This window comes from Phalaenopsis equestris, unplaced genomic scaffold (assembly GCF_001263595.1).
Source record: "Phalaenopsis equestris unplaced genomic scaffold, ASM126359v1 Scaffold000002, whole genome shotgun sequence".
Lineage (NCBI taxonomy): Eukaryota > Viridiplantae > Streptophyta > Magnoliopsida > Asparagales > Orchidaceae > Phalaenopsis > Phalaenopsis equestris.
The window spans coordinates 55,509,574-55,528,267 of NW_018164444.1; the positions used below are offsets into that span (position 1 = coordinate 55,509,574).

The following is an 18,694-nucleotide window of genomic DNA, read 5'->3' on the forward strand; positions in this document are numbered from 1 at the left end:
TATATATATATATATATATAATCCATTTAATCTTATATTATTTTTGGGGGGCGATGGGAATGTAATCTGACAAAGCCAGGCTGTTCACGTGCTATTCATTCGACGCGTTCCAAATTAACCAAATGAATGACTGTTTGCAAGGAATTAACAATAATATTTAATTTTAATTTATTTAAAAAAAAAGGTACAATAATATAAAATGATTTTTATAATTTTTTTTAGAAGTATAAATTTATTCAATTTTTATTTAGAGAAAATTCCATATATATTAACACATTCTCTGGGCAGCGCTTTCCTCCTGGGTACTACGTGGGCGACGCTAGTGGATCTGGCGTGCTCTTGGCTGAAGTACCTGTAACAACACAATTTAGCTCATCATACATCTCAACACTAAATTAATTGGCCTTTGTCAATTTTTATTTATATATTTTAAGCTTTTACTGTGTTATATATATATATGATGATATTTATATATGTTACTGGTACAACAAATTAGATTTACGTTATATTATCATTGATACTTAATGATAATATTGACAACACCCTTTTGTCTAATAATATTTATTAGTCTCATTTCGTCATTCATATTTCATGTCTCACCATCTTATTATTAATAGTTGTTATTTATTATGTTTAAATTGTCAAACTTGTTGTGATCTACGAAAAAATAGTGTCTGAACATCTGCACGTACGTCCGAACGGCCAACCGCCGAACGCCAAGTTGCTCATCGATAAGGTGTATGGCGATGTGACGGCCGGTGGTCGAGCATCCGAACGTACGGTGTCCAGACACTATTTCCTCGTGATCTACCGGCAAGTGAAGTGGAACGACAGAACAATAGCATACCTTTGAACCTTTGATATTTCTGTTATAAGTCAATTGTTCTTCATTCAGCAGTAGTTAGTGTCTCTGTTTAATAAATGAAATAAATGTATTTTTTTCTAATTACTTCCATTAGTATCAATACATAATCTTTTCTTTTTCATTTGAGAATAGAAAACAAGGTGCATTGTATTCCATACACAGCATGCAATATTAATGTTAGGGATGATTTCATTTATTATATTTACCACAATAAATCAATGGATTTTATAATCTAATCTAATTCAGTTTTTATTTTTTATTTTTTTCATTGTTTTTTTTTTTTTTTTTTTTCTAACTTTCGATATGGAAAAGAAATTAAGTTCAGAATAGAAATTAAAAAATTAAATAAAAAATAAAAAATAATATCAACTTACATGAAGGGTCTGAATTTCAGCTTTCAAATGCTGCAACTGCTTCGCCGTGGCTGCCAACTCTTCTCCAGTTGCCAGCAAGGAATCAACCCTCTGCTGAGCAGAATCCTGATAGGGTTTGCTGATGAACTCAACATAGGCATGTAATCTCTCAGAGGCATGCAGAAGTTCTGTCTGCATCGCTTCTGCCGCTCTGATGGCCAACTTATCTGCCACTTTTCTCACCTTCTGTATTGCTTCTCTCCGCCGCGCAGGAAAATTTGATATTGCCAGAAATCTGTATCAATCAGTGTGTTTATTACTAAGAAATTACTCATATTGAAATAAGCCCTTTTTCCACTGTTATATATATATATATATAAGGATTTACATAAATACGTAAATTTCAATTTTTATATACATACCAACTTTATCGATGCCTATGCATGAAAAGGAAATGATATTTTTGATGTGATATGAAAGGTTTGAGTGGTATAAATGTAAAACTTAAAATTAAGGTGTTACATATGTGAATAGATAAGAAGTTGATGGTATATAAAGGGCATTCACTTAAATCCTTGGAAATTACTAAAAAAGAGAAAAAATTAAACAAGAAGATTAAATTAGAAAAAATGATAAGAATTTTATATGCAGATTCATTCAGTTGAAGACTGTCTTGTTGCTGGAATGCAGACTTCACTGTAGTTTTGTTGGGGACATTTACAGCTAATATTTTTAGGCAAAATGTAACAATGAAGCTTATATTACTTTATGAGTATCTCGTGTTGAGATTTGTATCTTATTTTGAGGTAATAAAAAATATAGAAGATGTCTAGGACTTATTCATAAAATTTGTAAGGCTCAATAAGGAATGATGAACTTATTTACCAAAATAATCATTCCTATTTCTGCATGGTACTAGAGCCAAAATTGCTGCTGCTTGATCGGCGATCGCATGCTAGCTGAGGAAGATAGGGAAGGGATCGACAAAACGATGGAAGCTTTTGGGAACTGCGGAGGAGAAAGTAAGCTAGGGCTTCGAATCATGGAAAAGCTATGGCGGGCATAAGATATCAACAGATCATTACTAACCATATGGTGTTCTTTCGTCAAAATGGTGGTCACATTACGAGCTCATTGTGTATGTTGATGACATGATTATTACTGGTATTGATGAGATAGAAATTGCTAAACTAAAGGTTAGATTGGGCAAAGATTTTGAGGCGAAGAATCTTTACACAGCTCAGATACTTCCTTAGAATTGAGGTCAAAAAAGGTGGTCACATACATGCTTGTTGTGTATGTTCATGACATGATTATTACAACGCTCCATCTGGGTTGCTCGTGTTGGCTTTCTTCATCTAGTTCTTGTCTTCCACCATTGGGCTAGCTCCATCTCCATCATTCACTTCAATCCCCGCGGTCTTAGTAGTCGGAGTGCTACCCGTATGTCAGGCTTTAAGCCCGTCTTGAAATTCCCCTCTTGTCCCGCTTTAGAAATCCCCACAATCGTCCGGACAATAATTCAAATATCTCTCTATATTTCATGACCATCCCCTCCTGAGTCAAGACATAGAATTGTTTGTCTAGGCCACGAAAAAGATCCAATAACGAATCATTAAATTCATCCCACGAACAAATCGGGTTTCTAGCCTCCCTCCATTGAAACCAGGCTAAGGTTTCCCCCTCCAAACACAATCTTCCTGCCATGAGTTTCTCCTCCCCATCTAACTCATTCACCGAGAAGTACTGCTTTGTCTAATATACCCACCCATGTGCATCTTCCCCCTCAAAAATTGACATCTTCAACTTCTTAAATCTTAAAATTTCCACCCCAACTTCATTGTCCATCATTGTTTCCCCCTTAGGTATCAAGGGTAAAAATTCTTCCTTTGATCGTAGTCATATGCCCTCCCTGTTTCTCTCTGTTCTTTTTCGTGCTCCACCATACCTCTGCATAATCTCATCTCCATGTTTCGGCCCACCCACCTCCTTCATAAATCTCTAATCCACCCCTAATCAGAGCCCTGAGATGTGGGTTCATGAAGGTGGATATTTTGCTCATGTTTCTCATGTTTGATATCTTTTCTCTTCGATCTTGCCACGGATTCTTCAATCAACCTTTGATTAAGATTTACAAATTGAAACGTCGGCAGGATCTTGAATTGCATCTCAATAAGCTTCTTTATTATCTCTCAAATTTCCTTATTGCTCTCAAATCGGTCCTCCATTCGATTTTCCATGAAAGAAAACATATCCACTATGATAGAAAACATTTCTTCCGCCACCAATCTGATTTGGTTAATCTCTTCATCTACATCATCTATTTTCTTAGTTATCATTATCACTAAGATTTTACAGCGGCTTTCGATAAAATATTTCTAGGAAACCCCTCTCTTTTCTATTGATTTTAACCAAAAATAATCACAATTAGGGTACGCCTGATTCTGTCGCAGCCTTCCCCGCTAGTTTTGATTGAGATTGTAGTGCAGATTGACTTAACGTAGGTCTGGTTACGACTGTGCGTGTTGACGAACGCTTTGAACCAGTCGTTGCATTCTACAATAAGCTGCAAGCCCGTCATTGCCTTCTCCTGTAAGCAACAAGCCCATCGTCGTCTTCCCTGCAAGCAATGATCGCAACTATATTGCTTGGTTTCTATTCTCTGTATATCGATCCCTACTGCAGTGTCCTAGACCTGTCGCCTTGCACGCAAACCTTCGGCAATTCTTCGTGTCCCCTTGTATGCGACTATACGCGAGTTTTGGATCTCAGAAAACCGGATTCTTCCCAGTTATCTCCAATCGCAACTGTTTGGCAAGGTGAAGTCACGTAACCCTGCGATGTCGTCGTTGCCTTCCCCACAAGCTTAAATCGTGACTGTATGAGAATCTCGAGCACTCTTTTCCAGAAATCTTGCTCTGTTCCCAGAAATCTTGCTCTGATACCAATGTGATATGATTTGCGATCGAAATCGATACAGATTTTCACCAAAATTAGGGCGAACGCATAATGTTTTGTAATAATCCAAACAGCTCAAGAAGAATACAAACATAAACACCTACAATTCGAGTGATAGGCAGTCTCTCCCAATTCCAAGAATTCAAGAGGTAGGAAATTTCTCCCACACCCTAGGCCTAAAGACTCACAGCTCAATCAACTGCATAAATAACAAGCACATTTATACCTAATAATAATAATAATAGACTAAATTGACTTTAGGAGCACAAAAGACAAATTTGTCCTTAGATTAGGCGCCCTCATAACACTCAAGATGATTTCCAATCATGAAAGCGACCGCTAACTCACAAAGAATTGTTGTACACCGCAATCCCGATGACGAGGTTCAGTAACAAGCGGTAACGACATGAAATTCCCAAAAGATCGGAGTTTTAGGTCTCACGGAATTACCAAAACATCGAAGTTTTAGGTTTCCATAAGCCGAGATCCGGTCACGCAGGCGATGGTCATGGACTTGCGAGGTCCAGTCACACAAGAGATATATCACAATGGCGGGTTTCCAATCACGCTGAAGATCATTGTACTCCACATTTCCCAGATAGCTTGAACCACGACCGTATCGCAAAGCTTCGATCAGACGTTGCCCCAATACCTACTATCATCGCATTCCCAGCCAATTGTAAGCACAATTTTATAGCAGAAATCGATCACGAAGACGACAGGCAGCTAGCTCCAATCGCGAATGTATCGCTATCTTTGGCCATGCAAGAGCACCAAGATCCCGCAATCACAATTATAGCACGTCGTTCCCTTCCACAAGCCCGTCACTTGCTTCCCAACTAGCTCATGATCGACTGTATCACGAGGTATGGTCACGAAGGCCACAAAACTCCTCTATGCAGCAATCCAGTTATTGATTTTCCATAAATCAAAATCTCTGATGCCAAGTTCAAACGATCCAATGTAGAAATCGGCAAATATTCATAGAAAATAGGCCAAACAAATATTTTATTTTTAATAATCCAACAACTCAACACGAATACAACAATAAACACCTACAATTTGAAAGGTAAGCGATCTCTCCCAATGCCTACAATTTGAGACTCATACATACCCCCATCTTAAGCCAATTAGGGTTTATTTATAACAAACAATAATAAATGCAATTGACCTTAGACGCATAAAAGATAAAATTGCCCTTCCTTATCAATTTAAAATATATATATATATTAGAGAAGCCGAAAAATATAATGAAACTAACAAAAATACCTTTAACGAAATAACCCCAATCAAAAGAAAAATAAAACGTAAAAAGAAATTTCAGATTTCTTTGAAGAAAAAGAGACACTTAGAAATCAGAAAATCGAGGGTTAAAACCGATGCATACCCGCCAGCAGAACAAAACGCCAGAGCAACGAGATCTTCCAGCGTCGTTGGTAGCACGGACGTTAGAAGAGATGCAGATAGACCTGCTGCCCCTAGCCCTCCAAAAGTTCCATAAACCTGGTAACACACATAATTGATTATAATACTTAAAAAAATGCATAACCTCTATGAATTCATCACATTCATTAAAAAAAAAACATTTATTTAGGTCAGTTAATTGCCTGTGGAAGCCAAACAGCTATTCTGTAAGTCAATGTTTTCACTGATTTAACAAAATCTCTTTTTCTCCTTCCAAGGCAATATTGGGACAAAAGGCTTTGAAGGAAAAAAAAATATTTCACTATAAAAAATAATGAATTTCCACACTAACGGCCTGTCTGATATCAGTATTATTATTATTTTTTTTTTAATTTTTTATATATTTATTTAGTTTATTTTCTGCATGTATTATTCTTATAATTGTAAAAACAGATAAATTTATTTATAAAAACACTTAGGCATTTTTATGTGTTTTTAAAAGTAATTATCACCACTAAACATGCTTTATTTCAAATCAAAAAAATATATAAAAAAAAACAAAAACAAAATTCCCTTCCCTAAATGGCTAAGCATTTATAAACATTCATTCAATAGAATTTTCAAATCACAAATATAGACTCTTTAATAAAAAAGAGTGAGTGCGTATATTATAAAAATTTGACCAAATAAATTTGAAATAACAATTATAGAAACTGGAAATAGAACACAAAAGAGAGAGAAAACTCACAACTTCACGAATTTCTTGTTCACAAAGTCTCGAAGCAGCACTGGCACTGAAGTCCTCCATCACCTTTGTGCTGAGCTTTTCTCCATGTTCTGTAAGTCCCACTGTGTTCGCTTGCATGACATCCCTAAGGCCGAGGCCTTTATTGCACTGTTTTTGAAGGCGTTCCAAGCAAAGCTCTCCCTCACTAACGAACTCACATTGCAACCATTCTGAATACTCTCCAAGTAATCTCTGCTTAAATAATGAATACATAAAAATACATAAAACAGCAACAGTAAATCATCTACAAATGCCAAGCATATACATATTATTTGTTATAAGAAGAATGACTGATAATAAAAAAGATGGTTTGCATGCATACCACTCAATTCCTAGGTATTTACATATCTAAAACCTAAACTTTAATTTTTACATAAAGACCACCTTACTTATGCATGAAAATGTTTATTTCACTCTGTAAAAGTTAAAATGGTGGTATTTTTGTGTGATATGAAAGATTTGGATAATATTAATGTAGAAAAGCAAATTTTAGGTGCCAAAAGAAGAAATAGAAGCAGCAGGAGCAGCCAAAAGCCAAGATAGATACACTATACCTGCACACCAGAGAGAGCAGGGATGATGATTTCATTCTGTAAGGTTGAAGTGGAAGCTATAGGTCTCGATTTTTCTCCTTTGAAAGCATATGTTGTGATGAGATCAATATTAGAAAGCTGAAGAGTCGACTCCATGAGCTCTACAGCTTGAGATTCCGCTGCTTCAATCTGAAAAACAAAGAATTTTAGTTTTTTTTTTTTTTTCTTCTTTTTTTTTTCCTTGGAAGATTTACATACATACCACATCATTCCAACGCCTCTACATATCTAACGCCACATGAAATGAAGGTTTTCCTCCAAAAGCTGAACCGGCTTGACCCGAAGTGGTTCAGTTGAGAGAGGGGGCTGAACCGGTCCCCACCCCCCCAACTTTACATTAGGCGGAAAGTTACCTCATATATTTTAGGGTTTAGCTTATGTTATTTTATGATTTCAGTTTGTGAGAACAATCACTGGCATCCTGCTTTCCCCTCAAGGGTTGTATCTGATAGTTATGATGGTGTTTCGGTTGTATCCCTCTCCCAAGATGGTGATTATCTACTCTTCATCCCCTTACGGTAAGGAAGGTTGCAACTTGCTTCCCAGCTATTTCCTCCCAGCCATCATTCCTATAACAGGCCAACAACCTTCCCGTAACCCTTCCCCATCCCTGTGTTCGGACCATCAGGCCAAACTCTTCCCTGTTACAGGCCACTTGTCCACCCCCTCCTCCCTGACAGTCAGCCCACCTGTTTCCTACAACCAGCCCACCCACCCGCTACTTTGCTACTGCCCAACCAGCCTTCCCTCCAACGCAACATCCCCTATAGCCACCAAAACAACCCCCACAACCCCTGCACCTAATTTCAAGGTGTTGTTGAAACCACTAACAACTCCCGCGCCCTCCCAACCACCTCATAATTGACCAATACCTATTGTCTCGCCGCTAAGCACCACCTTCGACTCTGTCCTAGGTTGTCCTTTCGGTTTATGTTGCTATTTTCCTAAGTGTCAAGTGTCCTTGTTTGTAACCTTACTAAATTCCGACAATAATATTTCAATTTTGTTTGTGGTTTGGGTTTTCTCGCGTATCATTTGGTATCAAAGCTAGCCCACCCTAATCCCATGCTAGGGTTTCCTAGCATCCGCCCCTGCCCAAGCCACCTTCACAAAAATTTTCTTTCATATTCTCAACCATAGCCAAAACCGTGATCTAAACCTCAATTCCTCTTGTTGATTTTCAAAAAGAGCAATCTTGAATTAAATTTTTAGCCCTCTCACCTCCCAACTCTAAACCCTAGCCAAGCCACCATTGAGATACATGCCCGAGTCTTCCCGGGAGGAGATACGGCGAGAGATCCGCCAACTTCGGCGGTGGATTGCAGACATGGAAAATAAAATCCAATAGAAGGCTACCCTCAGCCGTGATCCAAAAGGTCGAAGAGGGGAACAATAAGATATGAAGATGAAGCGAGAAACATAACTTCAGTTCCTAACAACTTATTATCGTCAAAAGTTGCACTCTAGCTTCCGAAGTAGAGAGACCGCATCACCAAGAGACCCATGTCTACCATCCAGCGAAAACAATTCATAAGTCTGTCACAACAAGAAAATGTTGCAAGTGTCACGGATTTGGACATGTTGAAGCATAATGCACAATCAGGGGAATGATCTACTTCACCGAGCATGGTGTAATTAAAAAGTTGGAAAAAGACATCGCAAGCACTGAAGACGGTGGGGACATAAACAAGGAGAACCCGCTTCTAGTTGAGGAGGACAAGATACACTTAGGCCCAGTTGAGCTCACGGAAGAGACTCCAACCGACTTCATTGTAAGTGGTTAATGCAGTTACGAGTCTAAGGAGTCGATATCAGACATAGGTCCCCCGCAACTAAAAGCAAGACAGATATTTCACATCTATGGATCCCCTCCTAAGTTGTCCCTACGGCGAGAGACCCAGCATATCCAAAGAGGAGTCATTACATCACATGTGGACTATTAGAGTGAGTAGTTCAGATGTTAGAGTTAGCTCAACGGGGCACCCATCAGCTAATTTCCGAACGAGCGGAAAATGAAAATGTTGAACCTCAACTCTGAAATGTGCCCTAAGAGCCTAAGGGAAATGAAAATTCTTTAATGGGATCCAAGTCATGTCACTGAAGAATGTCTCTCCTACGTGGTCGCTAGTGAAAGTAGCACAACCTGCCACAGATTTCATCCAAGAATTAAGTCTTCTCACATTCTTGTTACTCAAACACCGCACACTAAGCACGAGAAGTGGAAGGAGAAGATTTCAAATGTAAAGGCTAGAGAGTTGCATTGCCGGAATCTACCTCTTTATGCAACGCCCGCTCAGGATGTGCCAAAAGATGATGGCTACCTATTCCACCAGAATGTGTTATGAAATGATATTACCACCATGATCAAGCTAGCAGGGGACTTAACGTTACCATGAGGATCCAAGAGATTCGATGAATGCCCCAACCCTGAGAGAATGACAAGGGAGTTTTCCTCCAAAAGTTGAACCAGCTTGACCCGTACCGGTTCAGTTGAGAGAAGGGGTTGAACTAGCCCCCAACCCCCTCCCCCTCCCCTATTTTCATTTCCCGCCCATTCATCTTCTATATGTGTTTTTATGTCTTAGGGTTTAGCTTATGTTATTTTCTTATTTAAGTTTGTGAAGAGAGCCGCCGTCATCCTGTTTTCCCCTCAAGGGTTGTAACTGACGATTAGGGTGGTGCTCTGGCTATATCCCTCCCCCAAGGTGGTGATTATCTACTCCCCATCCCTTTACAGCATTGCTCCAACTACCAGTATCCCTCTGCTAGCAATTGGAAGGGTTCAACTTGCTTCACAGCTATTTCCTCCCAGTCATCATTGCTATAACAGGCCAACAACCTTTCGTAACCCTTAGGGATGCAAACGAGTCGAGCTTGAGAGAGTTTAGGCTTGGCTCGTGTTCGGCTCGTTCGAAATTGCTCGAGTTCAAAATCGGCACGTGTTCAAAATTAGCTCGTGAACAGTGTTTCGTGTTCAGCTCGATTTAAATATTATTGTTCGTGTTCAACCTGTGTTCGACTCGAAATCGACTTCATTAAAGTTAATTGGAAAAAAAAAAGATGTTGAGTATTATATTTGAACTTGGATCAAATCTATGCAAAAGAATGCACAAAACCATACCATCACACGAGTGGTTATGATTTAGACTCATATATAAATACATATAATATATTATTATATAAATAATTATATGATTTTTTTTATTTCAAACTAAAACGAGTAGAGCACAAGCGAACAAAGAGTTTTTTATGTTTGGCATATGATGTTGTCCAGCTCTCCATACTTCTTCCTAGCACCTAGCTGCCCTCTCCCACCAGCATCGCCTTGTTGTACAGTTTCCCAGACTTCATGCCCGCGCCAACTGCCACTTTCCCTATAGCAAATTCTGGTGTCCAACTACTCCACGTTCGCCCCAACCCACCTACTGGCCTCCCAAATCACCCCTTTGATCCCCCTTCACAACCTGTAGCTTTGACCTGCTCCCTTTCCGCTTCACCGACACCACCACTGTCACGGATCTTCTCTTTTGGTCCGAGCCAAAGATTAGTATATTATTGTATTTCTCTTTTCCATTTGTGTCGTGTTATAGCCCTATTTCAATATTAGTAAAAGTTGCTTTTATTTTTGCTAATTTTCTAACTAATTCCGGTAAATGTAAAAAAACCAAAGTTTAGGTGTTAGATATATAAATACATGTGAATTGTGTAGCATTTATGCAAATCCACCGCCATTTTTTATAAAAGTTAACCACAACTACTTCAAAATTTGTATCTACAAGCAATCATGCAACTTAAAACCAAATGAATTCCTGTATTATCCATTGACATACCATAGAAACTACTTTTTTCTTCCATAATAAGCTCTCATTTTCCATCTTCATGGCATAATCTTTAGTGCTACCAACAACTTCTTTGATAGAGATCAGATCGTGAGATGCTTCGTCCTGTTGCTGCAGAAGCAGCCTTTCAGAAGAATCCAATAGGCGCTCCGCAATAGCGACTGGTGTCTCAAGCTTAAGCTTCATTCGTTCCATACCAGTGTCAGTTGAACCATCCAGGAAGCTATATAAGAAATTCTCAAGCTCACCAAATTTACTCGAAATCCAGCGAGGATCATTATACAAGAGCTCCTCATAGTTTCGAGCATTAAAAGATAAAGCAGAAAGCTTCGCTTCAAGTGCAGACCGTGCAGATACAGGATATAGCCGCAAATCTCCAATGCCAAGAAGTTTCTGTGTGTTCTCTTTGATGAATACTGTAGCTTCCTCAAGCTAGGTAGATATGTAAATGTGAAATTAAAAAATGCATCACAAATTAAGCATTTACATTCACAGCACACAATTCTCATGTATTTACATATCTCACATCTAAGCTTTTATATTTACACACAGCGTTCAAGCATAGCACCGTTACCACTTTTAAAAGTGAAATCCACCTTTTTATGTATGGGTTTAAAGCATCAAAGTGCTATGTATGTAAATAGTGAAATTTAGGTGTCAGATACATAAATATGAAAGAATTGTGTGCTACGTATGTAAATTTACCCACAAAATAGTGTGAATCAGTGAACTTAAAGAAAATTTTGTAGGGTTCAGAAAATAAACCTCACTGGAGTTCTGATAAAGATCCATTTTGTTTAGAACAAAAACAACTTTTTTCTTCCACTGCTGTACATATTGAAGAAAGGATACCTAATAATTCCAAAGATTTACCCAGTTAAATTTGAATGTCATCAGAATTTTTACAAGTGCTAACACATTAAATTTTAAAACTGAATTAACGCCACTAAGAATTTCTTAGAATAGATTGTCCTTCTCTAAAAGTATCTTGTAAATGAGAAGAGTTTGTTGTAAAAGTCCGCAAGAGTAAGAAGTTACAACAAAATGAAGTGAAGAAAAAAAATTAAACATACAACCACATTTTTGTCTGTATGTTTGATGGAATATTTGCCTACGTGCAGCCGTTCAAGTATGTCAATATTATCAAATCAGACAAATGAAAGTGTTGCGAATGTGATATTTTAATTATTCTTTTTTATTTTTTATTTTTTTGTCTTCATTTGATTTAACTTATACCACACTTTATTTGATGAATGTCAAGGTTACATGTAGCTCAATTGAACCGCATCAATCAGGAACATTTGAAGGTTTTTATAGTATATTTTTTTCTCTAAGAAAAAATTATATAAAAGACAGATGTGGTTAAAACCTTCTTAACATGAATTTGATTATAAGAGGATCAAATCACTAACTTGTGTTATAAATATATATATAATAAATATGATTATTTTCACTTATGAGAAGAGCCACTTGGAACATTTTGTTAGTTCATGTCAATGAAGGGACTAGTCAATACATGTATTAGGTTATAAATCAAAAATTAACAAGCATTACCTCACTTCCAGTCAATGGTCGATCCGATGAAATAACAAAAAGAACTAAATCAGCACGAGGAACAAATTCTTCGGTGAGACGTTGCTGCCTCTGAAGAATCACATTTGTACCAGGTGTATCAACTAGGTTCATCTGTTTCCATAAACAAACTCATTTTTTTCCACCTTTTTTTTTTCTCCAAGCAAAAAGCATAAATGAGGTTGTATCATGCGCAAATAAAAAGCGACTAGAAATCGAAAAACAAATCAAACTTAGACAAATATCATTACTTGAGATACCAAACTCACGCTTTTGAGAAGAATAGATCCTTAATTCACGAATGATTGCTCTTCTAAATTCTTCAATAGAAGAAAGCGGTCAAAATAATATTTTTTGACATTTCAGATTCAGTGGACATTGCTTTAAAGTTTGCACAATACCAAGTGAGAAATTAAAAAGGTATCCTTATGTAAAACTCGGAATGTTAACAAGGTGCAGTAAAACTCAAAACGTGAGAAGAGGTCAGAATTCCAGATGTTTTTATCTTGCTTTCATTGTTTCAGCATCCAGATTGGCAAGCCAAAATATATGATGCTCTAGTGAAGCAACGTAGCTTAGATAGCATTGGTGATGACGGTGAATTCAAAATGTTTAATCTTGGAAACTTCACTTGAGCCCACCAAAAATTAGTTGTTACAAAAACATCAAAACAACCAGGTAAATGGGCGGAACCAACAATTATTTTTAGGAGGGGAAAACTTATTATATAAGAAAAATTAATTTTATCAAAAATAAAAAATGTATATATATATGTGTGTGTGCGTGTGTGTGTGTGTGAAACTCATACTATAATAAAAATTTATTTAAAAAATAAATAAAAATATACAGAAAAATTATTAAATAAATCTACATCTTCAAAATAACTATAATGTTATATCATATTTTTTATTTTCTATGTTGCTTCATTTAGATATCGCAATTTTTTTTTAAATACAAAAATATACTAGGAGTATGCAAACTAATTATTCTTTTTGAAAAAACAATAATACCATGACAACAATAAAATGAAGGTATTTTTGACTGAGGAAGATTTACATACATACCACTCAATTCTTATGTATTTACATATTTAACACCTAAACTTCAATTTTTACATACGCACCATCTTACTTATGCATGAAAATGTATACTTCACTTTTAAAAGCTAAAATGATATATTTTGATGTGATATGATGATTTGGATAGAATAAATGTAATGATCAAACTTTAGGTGTTAGATATGCAAATACATGAGAATTGAGTGGTATGTATGGAACTGCACCTAAAATTTAACGTGAGAGTGATCCGCAGCCTGCACACATTGGACTTTTTAAATAACTATTTAGTCCCGCATCTCAAAGCTACTCAAATGTTATTGCTATTTAAATTCAAAGTAGCAACAGCCACGGTTGACCCTCCTAAGCAATTTATGAGCACTTGGTTTTCATAGAAATAGTTCTTTTATATGAACAAATAATTTATAAAATAAAAATTTTATTCTGTAACTTTATTTGTACTATTTGGATTTATTAAGGTTTAAAAAATTAGCATTTATATAATTTACCCAGCTAGATTAATATAATGTTTGGCTTGGTTCATTTGCAACCCTCGCGAGAGGAAATGGAGGCAATAATAAATTCAGAGGGGGCAAAATCAAATTAGCACATTGTTATTAATAAAATTTCAGAATTCAAGGAGGACAAATTACCTAATTGTTATTAATAAAATTTCAGAATTCAAGGGGGCCCAATTGGCCCCTCTGAACATTACGTAGGTCCGCCCTTGCAGGCAGATAATCCTTCAATGGATCAAATAGCTGAAGGAAAGAAAGGATAAAGAATATTATGAATATAGTATGCATAACTGATATAAGTTGCACTCTTAGGGGCTGTTTGGGGTCACTTTTTTTGTTATTATTTTTTTTATTTTGTTTATATTTTTATTTGAAACAAAACATGCTTATAAAATGAAAAAACTGAAAATTAATTTGCATGCCTAGAGAGAGAGGAGTTGAGCATAAGCATTAAAATGTTGAAATGGACGTACATTCTTGAGAATTGGAGAAGAAACATAGCATATGAATTGGCCATCAGGGTTTCTTTCACATCGCTCCTCTTTGTTGGAGTCCGTCTTAGAGTAGCATAACAGAGTTATCTCATTTGTTGTGGGAACTACTCCTTCCTTCAGGTACCTTCTTCCAAGGAGAGCATTTATAACAGTTGATTTTCCAGAATTAAACTCACCCTAATATAAATGATTCAGCAAAAAACATGAGAAAAAAAAACATATAAATTATAGAATTCTGATGGTATTTGATGGAATCTTGTATGAATGTAATAGCCTACAGCACAACCACTGAAATTAATGGTTCATCTCTGTGAAGTTTAAGATCCAACTAATTCATAGCAATTTAAGTTTTAAAACGAATGAAAACAAACATTGAGAGAAAAATCAATGGAGATGATCACAAGGATCAATCTTATGTTGTGTGGTTTGTCTTAATACAAATTCTGCCAATACAAAATTCGGAGGGAGAAGACATCTAGCAAATGCACTTTCGACAAGATAGATCCATCAAATTGTAAGAGGTTTGGCACTCTGCCACAGATGCCAAGTAATTGAATATTTATGTGGTTATGCGCATGTTCAAACTTTCAAAGCTTTAGAAGCTTAGGAGCCTAGTTTGGAGATTAATCATAAAGTAACTCCAAAATATGTTGCCAAACCATTGATCATGAGAAAGAAAATTCTTAGAATGGCACAATAATGTTGCCCTCCAAGATAAGCATTAAATATAAAACCAATGGCTTTAGGGAAAAATTAAAATTTATTTGAATATGCTTTAGAATGAACAAAAATTTGTGTGATTATATTCTAGGCTAAGAAGAGGTTGGAAATTTTGCTACAAAATTATATTATCATGGATTAGCTCCGCACCCAATTTGCTCGGTTTTGATTTAAAAATTTTCAATTTGTTAGACTACTAAAAATAAAAAAAAAATAGTAAAAAAGAGTTGTTATGTGCTTGATAGTTTTAGCCAATGGCAATAAGAAATATAAAGAGAGAGAAAACTCTTTTAGAACCTTCTTTGGGGAGGATCCAATATGAAACCTTCTTGTGTGATATTTGTATTTTTATAAACAATTGCAACTAAAAAATATAAAGAGAGAGAGAACTCTTGTAGAACCTTCTTTGGGGAGCATCCAATATGAGGCCTTCTGGTGTAATATTTGTATTTTTTATGAATTAGAAAATTTTCCTAATCAATCAATATGAAAGCTTTGAGGCATCTTTGTGTAATGAGTTCGGATGTAAATTGGTTTGGAGAAAAGCATTTTTATGAATTGTTTGCTTGAACATATGTGTGGTTTCTCAATACTGAATCAGTTACTCTTCCCCTTCTCGTGAATGTAGGCATATACTTTTGGCCAAACAATGTTAAGTCTTATGTTGTTGCATTCATGATCTATTTATTATTATTTTAAATACACATAAAAATAATAATAATAATTCGTAAAAGATTCATACTCTTCAATTAACCAGAATGGAGGTATAAATGATCTTAACAATCATGCCTAAACCTAAGATTATAGGTTCTAACTCAAACTACTCAAATATCACTAAACAAAAGTTGATTGTTTTCATAGCTCTTTCAAGAAACCACTACCTCACGCTTAAGATTCTTCAAATGCATGTGGCTTAAACAAAAATTCAGGAGCAACTCTAGAAAAGCCATTATTTTCCTAAATTCGATCGGACATTCCATCACCATCTCTAGTAAATATCCAGCACAAGGTCCAATGTCCTCAACTAAAACTATTATTTACTGTCATCCTCTATTAATAATCTATCAGATTTTACACGTCCAATTCAGCACTATGGCATCAATTAATAGTGCATCATCGACTAGTAAAACTCAAATTTCTCATTCAATATAAATTTATAAAAATGCCAAAAATGTGGAAATAGATTTGGAGAAAAAAGACGATTTGCTATGAAAGAGGAAAAACAATTGTATTAGAAGAAAGCAATAAAAACAATCTTCAAATTCCTACTCCGTGCAAATCATATTGTTTTACAAGGTTCATGATACAAATAGTACAAATCAGGGTAGAATATTTCAAAGCTACTAAAGATAAAAACAATATACTAGATCAGAGTTCTCACTTAGCAATTTGTAGAGATTTTTTAGCAATACTTCCAACAGTTCCACTGAAGCACTAAAACGAAGTAATAATCATAAATGATTCTTACAAGCAACATTTTTATGCAAAAAAAGAACATGATTTAGGGGCATTTTTGTATCATAAATACTTGAATTCTTGAACTTCATGCAATCAAAAATGATCGACACTAGAAAACGAAGCTTGTTTTTTTTTTTCATTACCACAATAACCATTAAAAAGGGCTCCTTAAGGCGAGAAGCAGCATCGACAAGCAGTGCAACTTCACTCATCTGGCATAAAATATAAGGATTAATGTTACTCGTGTCAAACATTACCAAAAATGCAACAAAATTGTTTGTAGGGCAACTTCAACTACCAAATGTTAACATAGAAGTTCACCATTGGCGCAGCCTTGTGTATAACTGCAATAGCTTCCTTTAACAAAAGACTTTCCATCTCTAGAAGCTTTATCTCTTTGTCATCAAGCTTCATAAATCCAGCAATCCCCTTCACCATATTAAACATGCTTGTAAAACCATCTACTTTCATTTTACTGGAATCTGCAAAGCCATCTTGTAATACTCTTATTGACCCATGTTTGGCTAAGAAAATCTTCTCCAAGTAACCATTACTAAATAGCTTCAGAGAGTCTGTGGATATAACTACTCCAGATGCTCCGAGTTGTAGTAATTTGGACAGCACATCAGCAGCTAAACTGTCTCCAGAAGATTCCATATTTAAAAAGATGGGCACCTTGACGTAATGGGTAAATGATTCTTCAATCACCCTTTTCCAGTTCCCACTTCCATTACAGATTATAATAAAGTCAGCACCATCAGAACTTGCTGCATGCTCTGCAGAGATTGCATTATGTACCTCTCTTGCCACAATGGGGAGAAAAACGGCATCAGATTTTGATTTGGACAACATATTCCTTGCCACTATGGCAGGAATTCCTGCATTGCAAATAGTTTCCATAAGGCAATTATAGAAAGGGAAGACAAGTTCGATTCCTACTCAGAACAGGAAAATGAAAAAGGCCAAAGGGATAAAAATGATAACCAATCCATGAACTAGTTAAAATATCTAGAATAATTGAGGAAATTGGTAAAATTAATGGTCCAAAAAAAAAAAAAAACAGCCATGAGTTGAATCAGTCTGCTCTTATTCATAAACTTCACTATTTTAAAACTTCATGAATTTAAACCCTACATCCTGAAACCATTTCTCGGTAAAAAATAAAACAAATCTAAAACGACAGCAGGCCATGAACTAACCCTGATCAGAGAGAACAACTCCACCGGCCCCAACAGCGGCAGCAACATCCACACGCTCCGAAATCAGAAGGTAAGCTCTGTCGCCCAAAGCAGACTTCAACAAACAGGCTGCCTCATATAACCGGCCGCCGCTCTGCTCCCCAACGTCGAGCACGACGATCCCCACCCCCATCGATATTGCTTCGCCCAGCGCGGCGCCCGCATCGTCCCAGCGAAGCACCTCATCCGCGCCTAATCGAAGCACCAAACTCGGAATCTTTATCTCCGGGCGCTTGAATCCGCCGGGAAATAACGTCCTCGGAGGCTGCGGCTTCCCGTCGAGCGGATCGGTGCCGGAAGAGTTAGTTCCGACGGCGGTTATAGGACCAGAAGCCGATCGGCATTTGTGAAATCGAGCATGGCGTGAGAGGTTGGGGAAGTGAGTTTCAGATAGATCGGAGAACCGCGGTAGGCGAGCTGCCACAGAATAGCTGCAAGGAATGGAAACCATAGGAATGCGGGCTAGGGTTTTTTGCGGGACTGAGAAGAAGAACGCCTGTGGAGCAGTGGAGGAGGAGGAGGAGAAATGTAGAGAGAGTGAGGGTTTTACCCGCTTCTAGATGAGCCTATCCTCTTGCAGAGAGGCGGGTCAATTTTTGGATGGTGGAGAATTTAAAGATTTTCGGGAAAGCGTTAATTTTAGATATAGGGCTGTTGAAACAGCTCAGTGTTTAGTTGGGTGTTCTGCTCGTTAAAAAATTCGTGTTCGATTTATTCGTTAAGTTAATGAGTCTAATACGAATAACACCAACAAAATTTTATTTATTTGTGTTCTGCTCATTTTGACTAAAAACATTACTAATTAATTAATTATATATATATATATATATATATATTACA

The 18,694-nt window shown here is 36.6% G+C and overlaps 1 protein-coding gene across 1 annotated transcript; it reads right to left on the bottom strand.

Annotated features, from left to right (window-relative positions):
• Positions 1-193: 193 nt before the first annotated feature.
• On the bottom strand, positions 194-18,447 carry LOC110026747 (probable transmembrane GTPase FZO-like, chloroplastic). Its single transcript, XM_020727888.1, has 12 exons — positions 17,816-18,447; positions 16,938-17,494; positions 16,760-16,828; positions 14,418-14,615; positions 12,354-12,485; positions 11,565-11,651; positions 10,791-11,231; positions 6,922-7,089; positions 6,329-6,559; positions 5,564-5,679; positions 1,240-1,513; positions 194-352 (listed from the first exon to the last, which is right to left on the bottom strand). The coding sequence occupies exons 1-12, from the start codon at positions 18,303-18,305 to the stop codon at positions 320-322; spliced, it is 2,796 nt and encodes a 931-aa protein (XP_020583547.1). The 5' UTR covers positions 18,306-18,447; the 3' UTR covers positions 194-319.
• Between the last annotated feature and the right edge of the window lie 247 nt (positions 18,448-18,694).